Source organism: Drosophila gunungcola, assembly GCF_025200985.1.
Source record: "Drosophila gunungcola strain Sukarami chromosome 3L unlocalized genomic scaffold, Dgunungcola_SK_2 000002F, whole genome shotgun sequence".
Classification (NCBI taxonomy): domain Eukaryota; kingdom Metazoa; phylum Arthropoda; class Insecta; order Diptera; family Drosophilidae; genus Drosophila; species Drosophila gunungcola.
In genome coordinates, this window is record NW_026453178.1 from 7,601,681 (window position 1) to 7,622,616 (window position 20,936).

The 20,936-nt window shown below is 37.7% G+C and overlaps 2 protein-coding genes across 2 annotated transcripts in view; one reads left to right on the forward strand and one right to left on the reverse strand.

The window, feature by feature from the left end:
• LOC128257682 (NAD(+) hydrolase sarm1) overlaps positions 1 to 20,936 on the reverse strand; it is a 41,072-nt gene that overhangs the window by 18,229 nt on the left and 1,907 nt on the right.
• Positions 36 to 4,791, forward strand: LOC128257683 (dyslexia-associated protein KIAA0319-like protein). The gene is made up of 8 exons (XM_052988801.1): positions 36 to 872; positions 1,042 to 2,325; positions 2,382 to 2,513; positions 2,569 to 2,677; positions 2,743 to 2,933; positions 2,994 to 3,510; positions 3,574 to 3,741; positions 3,805 to 4,791. The coding sequence occupies exons 1-8, from the start codon at positions 321 to 323 to the stop codon at positions 4,074 to 4,076; spliced, it is 3,225 nt and encodes a 1,074-aa protein (XP_052844761.1). The 5' UTR covers positions 36 to 320; the 3' UTR covers positions 4,077 to 4,791.

The window sequence follows — 20,936 nt, forward strand, 5'->3', positions numbered from 1 at the left end:
CGGTAACTTCCGTATCTAACGCTCTATTCCGCTCATAACATCCAACACTCATTCCACTCTCTTGGGAACCAACTCCGTACCACTTACAACACTGATTACTGCGCAGGGCTGCCATAATAAATCAGCTGTCAGCTGGAGTAATTGGTTTTCATTTTTTTTGTTGTGCGCTGGCCGAAAGAAAAAATCGCAGATCCAGTGTTTTGCTGGTGATTTTAGTCCCGAAACTCTAGCAAACTGCCAGTTCTTTGCGGCGGAAACCAAGCTAAAGATGGCTCAAGTGGGACAGCTGGACTTTCAGCCTGCTTTTGCTGGCTTTTTCGATGGCGTCAGCATATGCCGACGTCACGACGCAGAATGTTCTGCTGGGAGGGAGTAAAAAACACAAAGAATCCCCGGATACTTTAGTTGGCGGCGCCACGGGCCCCAATTTGGTGTGCCACAAGATGTTGCGACATGTTTTCGAAAACGCCACGCCGCGGGATGAACAGCAGGCGGGTGTTTTCGAGGAGTACAAGCCGCCGCCGGACTCAGTGGAGCCTCTGGAGGAGGAGGCCTACCTTTGGAACTGCCTGCAGGCGTGCTGCGAGAAACCCCGCAACGCCACCAATGCCTGCAATGTGGTCCTGGTCTTCAAGGGCAAGTGCTACCACATCCGCTGCCAGAGCAACGAAGCCTGTTTGCCCAAGCTGAGGGTTCGGATGCCCAACGAGAAGGTCCAGATGGTACTGGTGAATCCACTGGGCGAGGCCACCTGGCCACAGCTCCTCAAGGCGGAGGCGGCCAAGCAGAATGCCGAGATCCTGCCCTACGATGAGGCAGCCCTCAACTTCTGGAAACAGCCCAGGAGATTGGGATATCTATCTCGAAATCAGGTGCGTTAAGTTCCGAGCTCTTTATGTTCTTAGTTGTTTGTCAATGTCTAATGTAATTGGGAGATATGAGTTCATGTTGTGAAGAGTTCTATTAAGCGTTTAATCAACCTGTGCAAGTAACACTTATATTCTCTTAAATCACTTGTTAATCTTAAACTTCTTGTTTTAGGAAACCCCAGTTTATGAGGACGAAGATTTCCCATTGGCGGACAAACGGATGAATCAACTGATCTTCCAGCCTGACGAAAACGATGTGCTGGCCAACGAAGAGCTCGGCTACTACGATGCTAATGCCAAGTTCACCACCTGCGATGTGGAGACACCATGTCCGCCGCCCCAACAATGTGTCCCACTCCAGCCGAATGCGGTGAGAGGAGTTTGTACCTGTCCCGAAGGCTTCGTGTGGAATAAACAAAGGAAATGTGTGATGGCAGCGGTTCCGTATAGCTCCTATCTCACCAGCAATGAGGCAGGGCAGCAGGAAGCGGCGGCAAGTGAGAGTTCTCCAGAGGTATCTGCGCCGCCCTTGAAAACTGAACAAAACAAGGATATCGTAGTCTCGGTGATGTCCAAGGAAGTTCGGCTACCGGAGCAGGAGGTGACCCTCGCGGCGTTTACGGTTCCCGATGAGCAAACCAGCGATACCAAGTACAAATACCTTTGGACTCTCATTTCCCAGCCCAAGGGTCCCATGAATGGCACGATATCGGATCAGAGCAAGTCCAAAGTTAAGCTGTCGAATCTCTCCGAGGGACTTTACACCTTTAAGGTCACTGTAACTGGAGACAATGGAACCTTTGGCGAGGCGACAGCTAATGTAACAGTGCTTCCCGAGAACCGCATCAATCAGCCACCGCAGGTGATCATCTCGCCCAGGGAGCAGATCATCCGGCAGCCCACCACCAATGCCATACTCGATGGCAGCACCAGCACGGATGACGACAAGATCACCAATTGGCACTGGGAGGTCATCTCAGGACCCATTGGTTACCAGCCCGTTTTGCCGGAGGTAAATACCCTCCAGCTGGATCTCACTTCGCCGGGAAACTACACCTTTAAGCTAACCGTAACCGATTCAAATAACATAACCAACTCCACCACTGCCACCATAGCAGTTCTCAAGGAAACAGACTATGCTCCGGTGGCAAATGCAGGCGATGCTGTCATCTTGTATTTGCCCAACAATAATGTAACTCTGAATGGAACAGCCAGCTCTGATGATCACGAGATCGTGGCCTGGGAGTGGACCAAGGATGCCAGCGATGAGGCCAAGGCTGTGGATATGCAGAACACCAGGACACCCTATGTTCAGCTGTCCAATCTGGAGGAGGGCATGTACACCTTTGTACTCAAAGTCACGGATGGCAGTGGACAATCCAGTACGGCTAAAGTCCATGTCTTTGTGAAACCTCCCACTAACTCTCCTCCAGTTGCTGAGGCGGGAACTAATACGGTAAGTTAGGACTTAGGTATTACCTTTTACCTGGTTTAATGTGTTGTTTTTTACAGACCACTAGTTTACCCATTAACTGGGTACTTTTAAATGGCTCGGAATCCAAAGATGACATTGGTATTAAGAGTTATTTATGGAAGCAGCTAAGTGGACCCAATAACGCTGTTATTTTAAAGTCCAACTCATCGGTGAGTGTATATATCTACAAAGATTGATCCTATTAAAAATTTTGTAATACCACAGATTGCCAATGCAACCTCCCTTACACTGGGACTCTATGAGTTCGAGTTAAGTGTAGCTGATGAGAATAATAACACAGCTTCGGACACCACCTGGGTGAAGATCGTACAAGGTAGTTACTTATTACTTAGACTACAATTAATCAAAGTTCCTAATTGTATTTTCTTTCCTAACCAGAACGCAATGCTGCCCCAATAGCCAACGGTGGGGGAGATCACACCATCACGTTGCCAGCCACCGCTATCTATTTCAATGGTTCCAAATCCTGGGATGACCTGGCAGTGGTCAAGTATGTTTGGACACGTGATGAACACAGCCTGGCAGCCGGTGTCATTGTGGCAGACACCGACAAAGAACCCGTCATGATTGTGAGTAAAGTACGTAAAATCTATCCAACTAAGATTAATGTTATTTTTACGTTTTTCTAGTTAACCAATCTAGTACAAGGTCGCTATGTATTTACACTGACTGTAAGCGATGATCAGGGTTTGACGAGTTCTGATACCGTGAGCGTGAATGTTCGGCGCGATCCGAAGCTGTTGAACTTGGTGCAAATGACCCTGCCCATGGGCATCTCTGTGCTCGCCCAATCCGAACTGGATTCGGTGGTGCAGAAACTCCAACTTCTGTTGGGAGACGAGAACAAGATCCAAGTTAGAGAGCTCAAGTACGATCTGCATACGGACGCGACTGTCCTTGTCTTCTATGTGAACGATGGTCAGGGAAAAGCACTGGATGGCTTGCAAGTGGAGCGACAGTTGAGGACCCAACTCCAAAAGGATGCATCCATACTGGGCGCATTCGCTGTCGACATTCGCACCACCGTTTGCCAGAACGATTGCTCCGGTCATGGCACCTGTAATCCCATTTCTAGAGCCTGCATATGCGAAGCATTCTGGATGCCATCGGCAGGATACTTCTTCAACAATCAGGAGGCCAATTGTGGTAAGTATTATTATAAAATATTGTTTCAAAATATATCCATGATTTACTAACTCTATTTATCAGATTGGTCAATACTATATGTGTTTGTTGGAGTGATTGTTGGCTGCCTGTTGCTATCTGGAGTATTTTGGGGTATAGCCTGTGCCTGCAGACAATCGAAAAAGCCACGTCTTCGCCAGAAAGTTCAAAAGTACTCGTTGATAGGTAACAAGGATGAAGAGGCAGCCAATTGTAAGCATACAAATATTCATATTTGTAAGAAAAATAATATTTTATCAAAATTAACGCCCACAGATTCCCGTAACACATCGCTGACAGAATCAGAGACAGATTCCGATGTCCTTTTTGAGACCCGCACAAAGTCCAATGGATTGGGCAAGCACAAGTCGCACAATTCTCATAGCCATGGACATGGAAGCAGTGGAGGTAGCGGATCTTCCGGACGAGATGGTCACAAGTACTGGAACACAAAAGATGGGCCGCAAAATAAAGGCATAAAAATATATGCATCAGGATTAGGAGATCTATATGTGTGTGTTAGTCGATCTACTATACGGTGTGTGTGATATCTATTTGTATTTCTATAATGTACTACGGATCTTTTGTACTTTCCGCTAACTCGTATAAAGTGAAGTTGTGTATAAGTTCCTTTACGTGCAATTATGTTTAAATTAAGGCTTATTGTTTATATTATTTTAGGCTGCTGCTGTGCAACAAAATATTATTTTTAAAGTTTATTTTTACTGCATTTTCTGCGATACTTTTTATGTGTGTATATAGACATAAGCTGTTCACAATCATGTAACAATCGACATGTAACTGCTTGAAAGTGCATTATTACCCACATTAAACGAAACCAATAGATGAAATATGATTTTCAATTTAAGATTGGGAGGGAAAATCATTGTCAATAGTTTCATTTACGATTGCTAAATCAATGTAAAATCGTCAATTAATTTATTTGACCAACCATTAATCACATTTGGCCACACTGTTTAGATAATTTGTATGCAAAGGCCATAACCAACCAAGCGAATGCTGCCTGCATTGAAAACATTTTTCTTTGTCGGATACAATTTGACATTCTCCCTGTTGATATTTACACGACTTGTTGACTTATCACTGCTGTTTTTCTGGCAGCTTCTTTACTTTGATCAGATTTTAATTCAAACATTGACGCATTTCAAGCCCACACACAAAAAAACCAACGCCAAACTAGGTTCGCAGACGGATTTCTTGTCAATTTATGCACTGAATAGCTAAACATTTCAAAATGTTTTATGCACTGCGAAGAATATTTTACTCAACATTTTTTTTTTTAATATTTTAGCTTTCTGTCTTTATCGGTATTAATCAATTTAAAAAGGGTTTAAAAAGAATTACAATTTTGATAACATGCTAAAAATTTCATTTTGATGAGTTTAAAAATCATTTTATTATAATAACAGGTTGACATGCATCAGATTAAAGTTGATTTACTTAAAAAAAAAACTGTCAAGGTGATAACTATTTTTTTTTAATTTTTGTCTTATGTTTGTTTGGCGAAAAAATGTATGGAGGAACTAAAATATTTAAAATAATAGATTAAATTGAAATAAAATAGTTTAATTAATAAAACAATTCGGTTTTTTAACTTTGCTTTAACTTTAGAGAGGAAAATGTTATATGTGTCAAAGACTGAGAAAATGCCCAAGCCGATAAGATATTTTTGGTAATATTTGTTTTCTTTCCGTGTGGGTGGCTGTCTGTTACGAATTTTGGCGAAATAACTTAAAGAGCGCGGATTCGCTGAATCAGTCTGAGCAGGAGCTTAAGTATTTGCGTGTTTGTTATTGATTTTAGCCGGATTTGGCCGGCTCCGTTTGGACCTGGTCCCCTCTACCACCCGCACTTTGCTGGCTGTCACGCGCGACCCATTTTTCACAGCTGGGAGCGGCCAAAACACGCGATTTACCCATATCCATGTGGCGCCTCTCGCCTGTCGCCTTTGCCTTTCGCCTGTCGACTGCCACATGTCATGACCATTGTGCGATGTCCTTTGGCTCTAATTAGCCCAGGCTCAGGCGATTCCAAACCGACCTTCGAGGGTTTTGCATGCCCATTTGAAGGTAAGGTTCTTGAACTCTCCACCCAACCCCACCCACTGGATTTTCTTGGTATTTAAAGCTCTTTAAATTGTTTGTTTTCCCCTCATAAGTCTTAATTAAACGCCTTTCGTTTGCGTGGAATGCCTTTGAATTTTTTTCCCCGAACTCTTCACAAATTATGAGTTTTTAAATTCTTAATATGCGATGGCAAACTAATTTGCATGTTCTGCGATCTCAGATATCGCAGATGCCGATGACAGTTTACAGCTGTTGGAGTTGTTCACATTGGGACTGGACAATAATAATAACGTCTATGGAATAAATCCCCCTGTCCCTACAGCAGGTGGCTACTGGAATTATCATTATTTTTGTCATTTGTCAAATCAGCCAAAGCAAAAAATAAAAACGATTTCTTGCTGTTTGTTTTGTTTTAAAGGCGAATTCCGCTGTCGCGTTGAGTTATGGCCATTTTGCATAAATTAAGCGATTTTGTCTAAAAAAAATTATAAAACGAAGAAAAAACTCAAATCAGACATTATTTCATAATGGATTTTTGACAGAGGATGATTTATGTGGAACAAAGGAATATAAATAACAATTTAGACTTGAGTTGAATTTTCAATTAAATAATTAAATTATTATCTTAATTAATATTTTGAGCTGATCCAGCACTAATGAAATGACAATGTTCATTCATTTATTTATTGCGAGTCAAAGGTGTAGAGTAATTCAAAGGATTTTAATGTTTACTTCAATAATTATTTTTTTATATCTCAAAAATATAGAGTTAGAAGCAAACGACTTCTATAAAGCGAAACAATTTTCCAACTTACTTGTTATAGTTTAGGGATAAATAATAAATAACAAATAATAAATATTAAGTATGAATAAGTCAAGGGTATACATTAGTCGTAAAAAACTTTCCGTACTTATGTGCCGCCAAGATACATATTATCTTCAATTTAAAACTTGATGATTAACAAAGTTTTACTGATTTATTTAGGCATTAATTTTGAAGACCACTTACAAATTCCAAAACTAAAACCGTTTCAAGGTGAGCATTTTTTTTTATTTTTAGATTTGCATTTTATTTGCGGTTCACTTCAGTTCAGTTTCGTTTGTCTGTTTCATTAAAAAGTTATAAAACTTTATCAATTAACATACGAAAAAAAGCAGACAAAAACAGAACCCGTAATAGAACATGAAAAGATAAAACTCGCTTTTATGTGCGTTTTTTGTTTGATTTTTATGTGATTTAAATGAACACCACATTTAAAGTGAGCAGAGGAGGGGCCTAGGGGGTTGGAATTTTAGCAAAAAATATAGATAAAGGGGTGGCGGGGAAATAACAAAACAAAAATTGGCACACGAGACAACGGTTGAGTGATTTTTAATGTATTCGTGACAATAATTTTTGGGTGCTGCTGACATGGAGAATAGGTTGAGGGGTGAAGAGAAGGCGTTTCGATAGTATCTTTATTTGGGCTGGCGAGTGGGTGGTGACAGGAGGGTGGCAGCAACACCATAAAATGTATTGTATTGTCGTTTTATTTGCGTTTTATTATTGTTTAATTAGTCCCTGGCATTCAACTATGAATGCCAAACTTTGTTTGTTTGCATTGAACAGTATTTGCTAGCCCCACCCCATTTTTCATTACCCCCGCTACACTTTCAAACACCCAGCCCCTCCGTGCAAATCCCACCCACAGAGAACATTTCTTTCATAAAGCAAGTTTATTGTTCTGGGGCGGCAAAATTCAAATGCAAAATGGCAACAGAAAACAAGAAAACAAACAAAAAAGGGGGGAAACATTGCGAAAAAGAGAAAATATGAAACGAAGATCTAGTGTGGGCTGTGACATTTCAAAAAAAAATGAGACTACAAAAACGGAGACTGTATTGAATGGGTCGTAGGTTGAGGCCGTCGTGTGGGCGAAGGCGATAAACAAACTGGAAGTGCAAACATTGACTGCGAAAAGTTAATGAATGGTGTATCCCAAGAGTAAGCAAATGGAAAAGCAAGCACACAATATAAAAGTCTTCATAACTTAGTTAAAAAAGTTAACTATTTAACTTCAACTGATAATAAGGTCGTAAAAAAATATGTTTTATTGTGCACTTCTACAAATAGTTGTTGAGGAAGTTTAGATGACAGGAATAATATTTTGCAGTTGGTAAACAATTATATCCATTTTTTTAAAGGTAAGAATTAAGGAATATGTTATTTTTATTTGTCTCAAATATTTAAAAAAAAAATGTAATCTTTATGGTTTGTATATAGACTGAAAACTGAGCTTAATTAAATTTAATAAACAAACTTTACAACAAGCATCTACAACATAAACATGACCTAATAGCTAAAGGGAATTCCATAAATCAACCTAAGGCCTAAAAAAACAAGCCAAAAGTATACTCCTCCCACTCACTGTCTTCGGCAACTGTCACCTTCGAGTGCACTTATTTTAGCCAACTTTCAATAATTCAATTTTTGCACTTTCGTCACCGTCTCGGGTTTCGGTTTTCCCACTTTTCAAGCTCAAGCCCTCCTCTCACGAGACAAATAATTTGTATCTGATGCACCTGCCACTGCACCTGCCAAGTGGGTGACGCTCTTAGCAATTTCAGCACTCAAAGGTAGCAAATTGAATGAATTATAAAGCGGGAAAATATTTACGATGACATGGCAGGCAAAGGTATTTCCGTTCTGCTCCATCTCCACCTCCAGCTCCACCTCCGACTCAATTTTCTATTCAAATTGCCTGGTTTGCAATAGATAATGCAATCGGCTGAGCAAAGGAAAATCGGCAAAAAAGCAAGGCAAACGGGAAAAATCGCACAAGTTCAAGGTCAATGCCATTGGCATTGTCATGCTCTGTGATTATCTTTGTATCTGCATCTACGTTTTGTATCTGCATCTTGTCTGTGGCAACGACTGCATCTGAAACAGCTGCGACTGCGACTGCCATTGCCAATTAAATCTGTCTGCAATTTGTCTCATTAGCCAGAGATTAATCTAATGCATTCAAATTTGACGTTACATTTAGCCCACTGCGTGGGTGGATGGCTTACCTGAGAGCCTTGCCAAAAGTTAACCACAAAAACGGCGAAAAACGAAAGGATTAAGGGGTAAAACAGCATGAGATTGGAATTCACGTAATTTTGGGAACCAGTTGTTTTAGAAATCATCACGTTGTGAAATGAAATACAATTATTTGCCTTAATATGTATGTAGTTACCCAAAGATAAGATGCTTCAAAGTTCATTTGAATATATTTTGAAAAAATGTGGTTTATTTATCATGGCTTCGAAATGTGATTTACATTTCTTAGATCATACACAAAACTTTCCATTTGTTTTTAGATAATCTCCGACAAATTCAAAGACCCTTAAGTTGAGTCAAGATTGCTGTTAATCAGAAGTCTTAAAGTATAATTTCACCATTGTATGAAAAAAAAACAAAATTTCCCTTCATATGCAAATTAAGAAAAACAAATGTATAGTCCTTAAAAAAGTTAAATCTGTAATTTGTTCAACTCATTGAAGATAAAATGCTTTTAAGCCTTTTATATATAGAATTTTAAAATATCTGTATGTAAAAACAGGTATTTAAATATAATCTTTATATTTCTGGTTAAAAAAAAAATGGAAAAATGGTTTTTCTAATTTAAAAAATGGCAACCAAACTATTTTTATTTCTATCCCCAAAGAAAGGGTTGTTTTCACTATAAGTCCATTCCCTACCCCACATTTATTTACTTCCTCTAATTTTCCGACAAAATGACGCATTTTGAAATTGAATTCGGCGTTATACCTATACTTTGTTTGACGGGGGGTTCGGGGTCTCATATTTTTGGGGGTCGGTTCAGATTGCAATCCCTGCAATGCCGACAAGGGTGTGTTTGCCTTCGGCTACCCCTTTGATTGCCCGATTGCGTGGGCCGGAACAATGTCTTTTGGACAAGTTTGTCGCGCTCGCGATTCGATAACAATTGTACGGACTTAGATAAGCCATAAATAAACGGTAGAAAGAACAAATTTTACCCACTCTCGACTCATATCTATGTAAGACCCTGTGTGTTACCTGTACACCGAAAACCGGTTCACAGATTCTTTTCACCTGGGCGAACTGCCAATCTGGGAGACGAGGTAAAAGTGCCAAATTATATATCGTTTTAATGGGTTCTCTATGTGGGCCCGGGTGTGTAGTGCAATCAGAAAGCATAATCGAGGCAATCGACCATGAAACAGAGCAAAAACTACGCAAACTATCTATAAGATATATTTCCCATCGTACAGCCAATTGTGGGCAGGAAGGGGTGAGGTGGCTTATTATACCCCTATACCCCTAGTATAAACAATAACAAGTTTTTTATGTCTTTTCAGCGGAAAAGTTTATACAGAATTTCCTGTTGCTAAAATGTACAACAAAACATTTTCAACATTGAATTACAAAAGAAATATTGGCAGGTTTATGTTGAAAATTTAATTTAATTTGAAAAATTTGGTACCTATTTTAGATAAAGAGACTTTTGATATTTTGAAATATTTCACTTTGGAATATTTCTTGTATGCTTCAGGAAATTTTTTTTAACGTTTTATAAACATTAAATAAATCAATTTAGGGTTTTTATTAGTTTTTACCTTTCCCGAGATTTAAGATGAAAAAAAGTTCCTGTAGGATCCACGTGAAATTTTCACTTCACAGTATCAACATTTTCACTTTGCTTCTATTAAAATACTATTTTTATTACTTTTCTTCAAATTAAAAAATAAAATTTTCAAAATTTCTTTGTTTGGAATTTTTTTGAATATGTTTATTTTAAGTTTTTACAAGATCAACATTTTCGCACTTTACTAGCCTTCATATAGGACATAATCCATTTGTATTGCTAATTCAACAACGTTTTCACATTAACAGTATCATAAAAATAATCGTTATATTTTTTGTGATTTATTATTGCGCTTTGATTTTATTTAGTTTAGCGCTGGTATTTGGATTTCAGCTTTTGAACGCGGCAACGAACACAACTGAGACTGAGTTATGAAAACTGAATGAAAAGCACAAAAGCAGAGCAAAGTAAACTTGTTTGCCGCCTGCCCGCCCCAAACAAAAGGGGGAGGGAAGAGAGAGGGAAACAGAGAGAGAGAAACAACAAATGGCCACAATTTTAGCGCTTTTCGAGCGTTTTATTTAACAACACTGGCAGTGAGAACAGAGCATTACCATCCGACATGAAAAGCTTTTCGAAACTTGTTGCTCTTGTTATTGGTTTCTCTTATTTCTCTCCATTATTTCTCTATAAAAATTTACATTTTCTGCTCTAAATATGTATATAAAATATCTGTAGAATTTTACAGTGAATGAGAGTAATTCAGAGTACAATTAGTGACCCCAGTTTTATTTCTATTAGAGATCACCCCATCCTTCTCACAGTCTTCCCCTCTCGTTCACTTTCTTAAGCCCATCTCCCTCTTTCACACCCAACCGTTGCAAATTTGAATTAAGGCTTCACCCTCCGGTTATTTATCTCTTAATTGAGTTGAGCTGCAATTTAAGTGGACCGTGTGAGATCTCTGGGGTTTTCGCCGCTTCTCGGGGAAAAATCATCTTAATTGAATTCATTCATAAATTACAGCTTTGAACTGGACCAACAAGTCTCTATCGGGAAAATATCTACGAAATTGGTGCATAAGTCAGCAAATTAAATGAAAGGCTATTCGAAAAATGGTTTTTATTGATGGCGCTTGGGTTGGGATAGGAATTGCTATTTAATAGATGTAAACAAAAGATGAATCCACTTGAGATTTTTTATTTGTTTAGACCGAATTGCTTGTAAAATTATTGTACTTGACCACGTTCAATTTATTTTAATCTTTTACTTAAACTTTATCAAAAGCTTTAAAGTAGACCGCTTCAAAATATTAATGAAAGGTAAACGTTAACTACCTATATTCAGTTTTAAAAATTTAAAAGCCATATAATTTTCTTAAACAATTTAATTATCCCTTAAATACCAAATAAAAATTTTCCTTTTCTAATTGAAATACAAGATTTTTCAAGCATCTCTTAAGACGTTTTCCAACTGTAATAACACATTTCTCAATAATGGCAAACTTAAATCAAGTAAAAGAATTAAAATTTAGTTATTGCAAGCCCACAGCATTAATCCTATAAACAGATCGAAAAGGCGCCGAAAGAGGAGCGGTGGGGGAAAAGTAAATCCCCCTATCCACGGATATCGCCTGTTTTTTCCGCTCATCTGTCCGTCCGTCCGTCCGTCCGTTCGTTCGTCCGTCCGTCGGTCGGTTGGTCGGTCAGTCCGTTCCCCCAATTGACGTCAACGGCGCCGCAGACAGTCAGTGAGGCAGGCCGAAAGAGGCACGTACTGGAAATCAAATTATGTAGTTTCTACAACATATAGACAAAGGCAACGGCGACGGCAGCAATGGAAAACAGAATACAGAAATAAAACATTTGGTTCCACTTTAGAGCGAGACCAACAACAACACTACAAAAATCCCAGCAAATGCGCACAGAAAAGATCCAGATATCGGCTGGCTATATAAGCGAATACAATTATATTTATAGAGGAGAAACGAAATCTTTAACCGATCTAAGAGAATAGGGTCCCCCAGTTGCTTTCTTGGCCCAGGTCGAGAGTGCAAATTAGCAGATGTTTCTTTGCTTCTGGAATGGTTTAATGTCTAAAGATATACATACATATATATTCTATATATATATATATATATATATATATATATATATCTGGGCTAATCACTTATAATGGGCAAATTGGAAAGCCCCGCGCCAACTGCAGTTGACGCATTTCCAGCCGACGCATTTGGAGCTCAATAAACAAAAGCCGCATGAAATTAATTATAAACAAATAGCTCGATTTCGTTCGATTTATGTGCCGGCAATTTTAATGGTTTGTGTTGTTTTGTTCTCTGAATTTGCCAACGCCATGCCATGAAAAAAGGAAACGTGTTTGAAAATTGGAAAATTAATGTTTATTTTCAATAGCTTGGCGGTATTAAATGCGTGGCTTTAGGCACCAATATGCGTTTCAACTTTCAGTTTGAGTGCGTTTTATTTCGGCTCGTAAAACGTTTAAAATGACATTTATAACCTGAGCGGGCCTCTAAAATACTTTAAAATCATTGGGGTTTTAAATTTATAGCAGTGTTAAGTTACCTGAACCTAACGATGATTAAAATTAAAGTGTCTCTTAAGTTCTATAAGTAAGTTTCAATACATCGAATAAAACTGCCTGCATCAAATAATTTAATAAGTAAGAATGTATATATAATAAATCTAATAAGTAATTATATAAGCTATTTATATGATTTGTCATGTTACATACATATTGCTATATATACATAATTATATTTATCACATATTTTGAACTAAAAAAATGTATTTGTACTTTTTACACATCCTGCTTTAATGAAAGAGTTTCCAATTGCAGTGATATTTCTTATCAGAGGAAACGTGTTTTTTTGCAGAATAATAATAATAACAATAATATTCCTCAGACTTTGTTGCCTAAGGGCGGATGTTCTTTTATTTATTTGTTATTCTTTGTAGACGCAAAGCATTAAAGTTTCTTAGAATTTTACCCCTAGTGCATTAGAAGTCGTTAACAAATTGAGACGTGTTGTTTTCGTTCTCTTTCTGTCACATACGAAAACACAAAAAAAACCTGGTCCCAATGCCATTGCGTCAGAAAACCAATCACAAAATCATGTTTTTATAAAGGCCTAGGCATAGTAGAACGAGCGTCTCTGTCTTTCGGGCCTTTCACTGACCATTAGGACAGCGTTCGCCGCCGTCTGGTTGGTCATTTTATGCCGGCATCGGCGGCTCGGGGTTAATGTACTCAGTGACCTAAACACTTAACTCAAAACCCTTGACTCTGTCGCACAATTGGGCCTCCGATGAGGAAGTTTTCGATGGGATTGATTGACAATTACCTGATAATGCTGCCGGGGGAATATGAGACGTGAGCGCAGAGCGGCTGTCGTGTGGCTGCCACTGGAGGTGGCATTTGGCGGTTGGGTTTGCGCCAGTAGCGGACTTCTTGTCGAGGTGACAACCATTGTTGATTTTATATGAACCTTACACTTTTAACGTTTAACCGCACTTTGATTTTCCAAATTATTCAAATTCAAACACTCGTAGCACAAGTTTAGTTCAAGGGTTTTTCCCTGTGCACTCGCTGTTTGTTTACCTTTTTATTTATGGGGGTTCGTTGGCATTATTCCTGGGAATTCTTAGCAACAGAAACAAAAGAACCAAAACAAAAACATTTTTCATTTATATAATTATTAACAAGACCGACGATTAGCATTCCTTGGGGTTAACAGCAGAAAGCCGAGTAATTTATCCGCATAATCGCATTCAGAAAGTGTTTTCGGCCGAAAGTACTTTACCGTTTCTGTATTGTTGCGCATAAACAATTAACAAGCATCTGGTTTTGTGCTCATGCTTTATTGTGATTATTTTTATTTCGTATTTTGTCTGCTTTTGGCAACCGTTACCCAAACGATACGCAGCCACAAAAGATCGCAGTCAGAAAGGCTTACACAAGAAATGCCACAGAACTGGTTTTCGTGCCTGGCCGTGCCTGTGACAAATGTATCTGCAAGATACACAATAAGCGTAGCTGATTATGCGTTCCTTCTATGGCTAGTATATGGGCTCAGATTTCTGAGTATTTTCCTGATACAATATCCAATAATGGAGCTGCGCTTAATAACTTTTTTCTGTGCTTCCCCAAATCTTTCGTATCATTTTGAAATTGCTAACTGATCTATTGAGTAAGCTAAGAAAATTAGGAGGTTGACTTTATTGGCTGATTTGAAGAAAGGCTTCCTGTTAAATAATATCCAAGCCCGTTAAAAAAATATATTTTAAAATAACAACTATAATTTACCTACATTATTTCCACAATTATAATGCTTTAATCCTATCACAATGATGTATCCTTTTCATCCCTAAAATTTGAATGTAACCGAATATATTTATAAGCCCCACCAAACAGCATCAATTCTGATCTTTTTATTATAGAGGATTTAAGCCTTGCCTATCTGTGCTTAACGATCTTTTTTAATGCTCCATAAAGGCAAAACAAAACCATTCTGGAAATTCCCTCACTTATTATTACAGAAATTCGAGACTTTTCCATGGGCCCAAAACTTTACATACAAGAGATGCAAATGCGATACGTTTGACATTTACAGCTTCTTGCGGAATAGACCTTGACTTGATTTGACTTTGGTCTGGTTTTTCACACTTCTGGGCGTGGAACAAGTTCAAAGCCCACATAAAAACCTCAAATGAAACACCTGAAAAGCCCACGTGCTGGGGGTTTTCCCCACTTCCGTTTGCCATCGGTTTCTTTGTGTCTTCATGTAACTGGCTAATGAGTTTCCGCTTGGCTAATGCAAGTAATGCAGCTAGCTAATGCCAACAAGCGAGTTAGCCAAAAGCGACAAAAGGCGTTAACCGCTTTTTCCTGTTGCACTCTTGGCCCGCTTTGTTTTTACTTTATTTACTGTGGGCGGTTGCCTGATTGATTTTAAGTCTGCCAAAGCGACGAAAAGCCTACGCAACAATTTCAGTTTGCGGCTTTTGAGTTTTCCAAGCACATTTGTTTTGAGACCGGTTTTCTGCTGTTAACTCGTTTTATATGCCCACTTCATTTTTGTTTTGAACAATTTATGTAAATTTATTCTTGATTTTTCTATGAGCTCTGCACTCATTTTCAGACACAAATTCTAAATATTAAATATATTGCAATTTTATGTTAATTATAGCTTGTAAAGTTGTCGTTCATTTTTGAATTATTTTGGCTTTTTAAAATTCTGGTATTAGCAATTCCGCGAAATATATTTTATTTTCTTAATAAGTACAATTTACACATCACTAATTTGAGTAATATTCATTTATAAAGTGCTAATTTGTTAAAATTTCTTTTAAATTCAAAGGAACATATGTTGGTATAGTAATGGAGTATACGTTAACAGACATTTGCCACATGCTTTTCTGTATTTCAAACGTCACATATGTGACGACAATGTAATATTTTATTTTTAATCACACAATTATGTATTTTATTTTAAGATCTCATTTTTATCGGTGAAAATATTTTCTCTTTACGCACTTTTCATATGGATTTATTTCGATCCCTAGGCATTTTTGCTATTTCACAATAATACGTTTTTAGTTTATACAATAGATGTGTTGTATTATTTTTAACCAGCTTTTTTTCTTCGATTTTAGCTGTGTTTGTCGTTGTCTTCGATAGCGCTCCACGAACTCGACGTTTGAGTGTTCGACACAAACTGCGGCCTGAAATTTGTATTTTTCGACTGGCTGCCTCGAAAAGAGAAAAACCAAGAGAAAGAGACGGATGCAGTGAAGTCAGAGCGAGAGAGAGTGAAGAGTGGGCGATCCTCCCTCTCTGTCTGCCAAACAAGTTGCTTTTATTCGAATTTTTGGTGCAGGTTAAATGTGTTTTGAGTTCTTGTTATTTATATTTTTACATCTTTTTCTTTTCGCATTTTGGCAATGATTTGCTAGGAATTTTTCGCGGAAATCTTGGTTTGATTTCCCCCTCTCAAGCAGTCGCATCATTGTTTATATTTACCATTTATTTATTTGTACGTCTATTTTGTTTTATTTACTCGGTCTAAGCAAACAGAAATCATCTCAAATTGATTCGAAATCGACACGTGCGTCTAAATGGGAAAAATCTTTTAACATGTTTTTCTCCTAATCGTTTTTTATTTTTTCTTTCTTTCAATCTAATTCATTCGGGTATTTGTTTATCAAATTTTTGCGTGTTTGGGTTGCAGGAAATGCTAAAGTGGAGGTAAAATAAGCAAATCTGTTCGAAATTGTGAATTAAAAAAAATTGCCCTGAACTGATGTAAAGAGTTCACGGCACCTACATATGTACATTTCGATTTTGTATCGGAATCCATCGGTATCCCAGAATAAGTTGGTAAAACAAGGCCGTTTCTTTTTAAACGATTATGCAATTTATCTCAGCTAATTCATCATTTTTTCGTTCACATTAATCTGTCGCATCCTTCAAGTACTTTTGCTATTCAGGTCAGAAAATTACTCACTAAAAGTGTGCCAGTTTCTTTTGATCATATTGAAAGAAATGTTTAAGTTAATCACAACTTTGTCAAGTGCCAAGTCCTTCAAGTGAGTCATGTTCATTCAGCAAAACCAAACCAAAAGCATGTGAGACTTTTATATTTTTGCAATTACGGTAAGTGCTCTATGAAGTGAACCCTGTTTTAAAATAATTAATATATTTTTTTTGACTAAAAGCTAAAAACTAGATATTTTGCTTATCATGTTTTAGGACTAAGCCACTTACTATTCATCAGGTACCATTTGTTGACTTTTTTAAAAAAGTATTAAATTTTTGAAAATGTACTCCATTTGTCAAAATTTTTGTCTGCTGTTTCATTTATTTTTTACCATTTGTAAATGCACATATGTATTTTATATTATACAGCTTTAATTAAATCGTTTAAGTTATCATACAAAATCTGATTGACTTTAACTTTCAATTATAATTTAAATAATATTTTAAAAGTCTATCAGATTGTTCATGATTATTTTATCGATTTTATTAGAGTTATAATAAAAAGTTCTAATAAATAAGTGTGTTGCTGATCTATTTTTTTTTAATCCACCATATTAGACCTCCACTGTACTCGTGTTTTCTTCACGCCATGTATATGCTTCTACTCGTGTATCTACGTATGAATGAATTGGCTTTCGCCTAAAACATCTCTGAGTCATCAGAAAGCCGTGATTGAGTCTCCAATATCAACTTGCACCGATCGAGTTGCGACGAAGAAGTTTTTAGCTCTGACTCACCACCGTGGGAGCTTTATATCTTTGGATGCATCCGCATCTAAGACTTAAGATACAAACCCTGTGGCTATATTTTCCGTGTGTGATTTGCCACGCCCTTTCCTTAAGTTCAGCCTACAGCCACGCATGCGCTAACGCTTATCGTTGAATTTTTTTCTCAATTGGAATTTTCATGCGTAATTGATTTTTATGCATTTCCCTTTTCGTTCCCGAGATTGTTTATTTATTTATATGCAAAGCGTGCTTAACACGTTTTCCTCCTCTCTTTTCGCTCCTCTCGATTTTTGTGATTTATTTGTTTATCGGAATTAGGTCACTTGCCAGTCGGAAGGTGAATACAACATTTTATCGAATGCATCGAGGAGGAATGGATTTTCTGGTTTTCGAGTTTATATAATTTATGCCTTTTAGGGGTTTTTTACTGATTAAAAGGAGTCTACTTAGTTGGGGTAAATTAAATTTATTTAAAGTAGTTTACACAAATTAGTATTTTAATCGTTGGAAGATTGACTTCATGTTTTTAGATAGTTATGCAATAAATACTTAAAGATTTTTTAGTGCTTTAAAAATAAAATGGTTTAACATTTAATATTTTTTTGTATACAAAATAGATTCGATCTATAGATTATTTTCCAACTAATTGCCCTGCCCATAAGGTGATCTCTGCTGTAATAAGCTATTTTAGGGTTTTATTAAACATTATTTGCTTGAGTAATGACTAGAGTCAATAAATAGATTTAATTGACTGACGGGTTTGCGTCATTTATATTATCCACATGTTATCAAACAAGTTCTTGAAACCCTTGGCCAATTCCCTTCCCCAATGCCCTCATCAGTCGCAAAGCTCACATTATTGTTTACAATTTCAATTAGATGTTGGTCATAAATTATGGCAGCTAATCCCGATCGCGACACCTTACAAGCATCCGCATTTTCACACACCTGAAATGCTAATGACACCCCATCCGAAACCGAAACCGAATCCGAATCCGAATCCGAAACCACTCCGACAATTTGTTTTGGATTTTGGCCATGAACTGAGTAGCATATCGAAATAATTCAAGTTTGTCTTTTGTTTTTACCTCGACAAGCATATCTATTTCCATTGCTATTCAAATTCGTGGGATGGAAAACAATAACAAATGACATAATTGAGGTATTTGAGTGGAACTCACCTTGACAGTGGGCATTAGTTGTGCATTAACTTTCATGTTGGAATCGAGATCCCTTTGGTTGGTTAGCTCCCGAAAGGTTTGTTCAATGGTAGAGATGTTGGACTTCTCCAAAGGGGTTTTAATTGTTTTTCTGGGGTTATCTCTCAGAGATAAACGGCGCACGCTTCCAAGACGAAAGGTTCCTCTACCATCAGTGGAACCACTCGACTTGGTTCGATTTCGACTTGATTTATGAGTGCTATGGTTGCCTTTATCGTTCCGACTTTCCCGGCTTTTCTGCTGCTCTTCGTGGGTAATACTCAATGTTGTTTTCTTGCACCACAAGCCGCTCAAACGATTGCCCATGCTATACGGTTTTCACATCAACTTTACGCGGGATTCAGCACGATCTAACGTTCGAGCAATTAATAATCGTATATTTACAAAGATTCTCGCAACTGCGACAACTCACGATACAAACAGAAATAGTAGAATCAGAATCAGAATCAGAATCAGAATCGGAGACGAACCGGTGCGCATCTCAATTCGACAAATACTGAAAATGGAATTCTTGCCGAAAACCACAAAATGCCAGACCCAAAACACAGTTGTCCGTCCGTTTATAAGTAGCTTTCGTACCCCTCTCTGGCCTTTTCCGCCTGTGTTTGCTGCTTTTTGGGAGCTTTATAATGCGAACAAACCGCGAGTTGACTCTGTTTGTATCTCGACTGGCACTATATGTGTGCCCCTCGTGCCTCAAAACATCGGGCTTCCCTTTCGGCCTGTGTACTAATCGATTTTTTCTCTCGACAACACAACACTCACTGGGGCTCTCTCCCCGGGAAGATTCCCCGACAAACCCGCCAACTAATTAATATGCTCGGTCGCTGTCATACACCCAACTTCATATAATATTAACAACAATCTTCGGCGACTCACGTTCTTTGTGTGTTTGCGCTGAAGAGCTTGTCAAATAGCTAAGAATGGTGAGGGGATAAAGAAATTAATTGATCTGCAGTTGCAGAATGGTAATGGGAATACCCTATAAGATCGTTAGGGGAATCCAATAATTTGGACGTGAAATAAAGTGATGAACAATTGTTGAATACCAAAAAGATTTAAGTAAAAGTTGTTGTTCGAATTTAAATATTTTCGCCTTCCCAATACTTAGCTGAAGAAAACGATTTTAGACTCAGTAATAGTTATTATATAAATCTAAAGGTATCATAATATTTTAACAATATTCTCAAACTAAGTATCTCATAATAGGTAATGAATGTATTGTATAAAAAGAGTTATCTGCAGGGTTAGTACTAAAACTACTTTTTAATTTGATCTTCAATTTAAATAATTAATTTTTAAATACAATTTTTGGAATTTAAGATTTTAGTGAAACTTTATGATCATCATCATTCAGTAAATATATAAAAACAAATCGATTTATTGACCAAATATAAGAGTAGTCAATAAAAATCAGAATCAGGATGTTTAATTATCAGCTCATTGATAAAGAGAATATATTACTGTAAGCTCTGCACACCACATTCTATTCACTAATAAAGTTTGATATGTTTTCGAAATGAACTACCGAAACTCTTAGATCTAATAATAAAAGATCCTATCATATTATTAGCTAAAGAATAATGCCCACCAATATATGGGTCATCGACTATTTTCTTAATTAAAAGGATGTTGGCTCATCTAATCATTCGATTGGATGGTTACTTGTTCCTCTTAACTTACAACTAAGATTACTCGAAATATGTTAAGATACAAGCCCAATGAGATTATCAATATACCTGTGGCAGGGTATTCGCAAACGAGAATTTTGCCTAACGACGCACGAGCCATGCTAAAAATCAACGCCAAATACCGATTATTCATAGCCGGTATATCCATCCAATAGTGTGGTTTTAGCGCTATACAAGTATACTGTGCGGCTCGTTTGCCTCAATTCGTCCCTCTTTCTTCTGACCCTCCCCCTTTCTAATTCTGTTTTGAAAACGTGCTAAATGTTATTTATTAATTAAGTTGACGCTGTTTTCTACCTATTTACGTAAAGTGAGCGACAGAGAGGGAGCCGGTTTTAGGAAAGTCGCCAAGTCAGGGAGTGGCTCAGAGCCCAATCCCCAGAGTTCCCCAAACCAAAAAGAGTCGCGTGTGAGGTGTGAGTTATGTATTTGCTTAAATATGACACTGTAAAGCTCAGCGTGGTCGGTATTTAATCTGGAGAGTGCACTTGGAAAACCATAATAAAAAGTAAAATTCGATTCTATGTAAAAC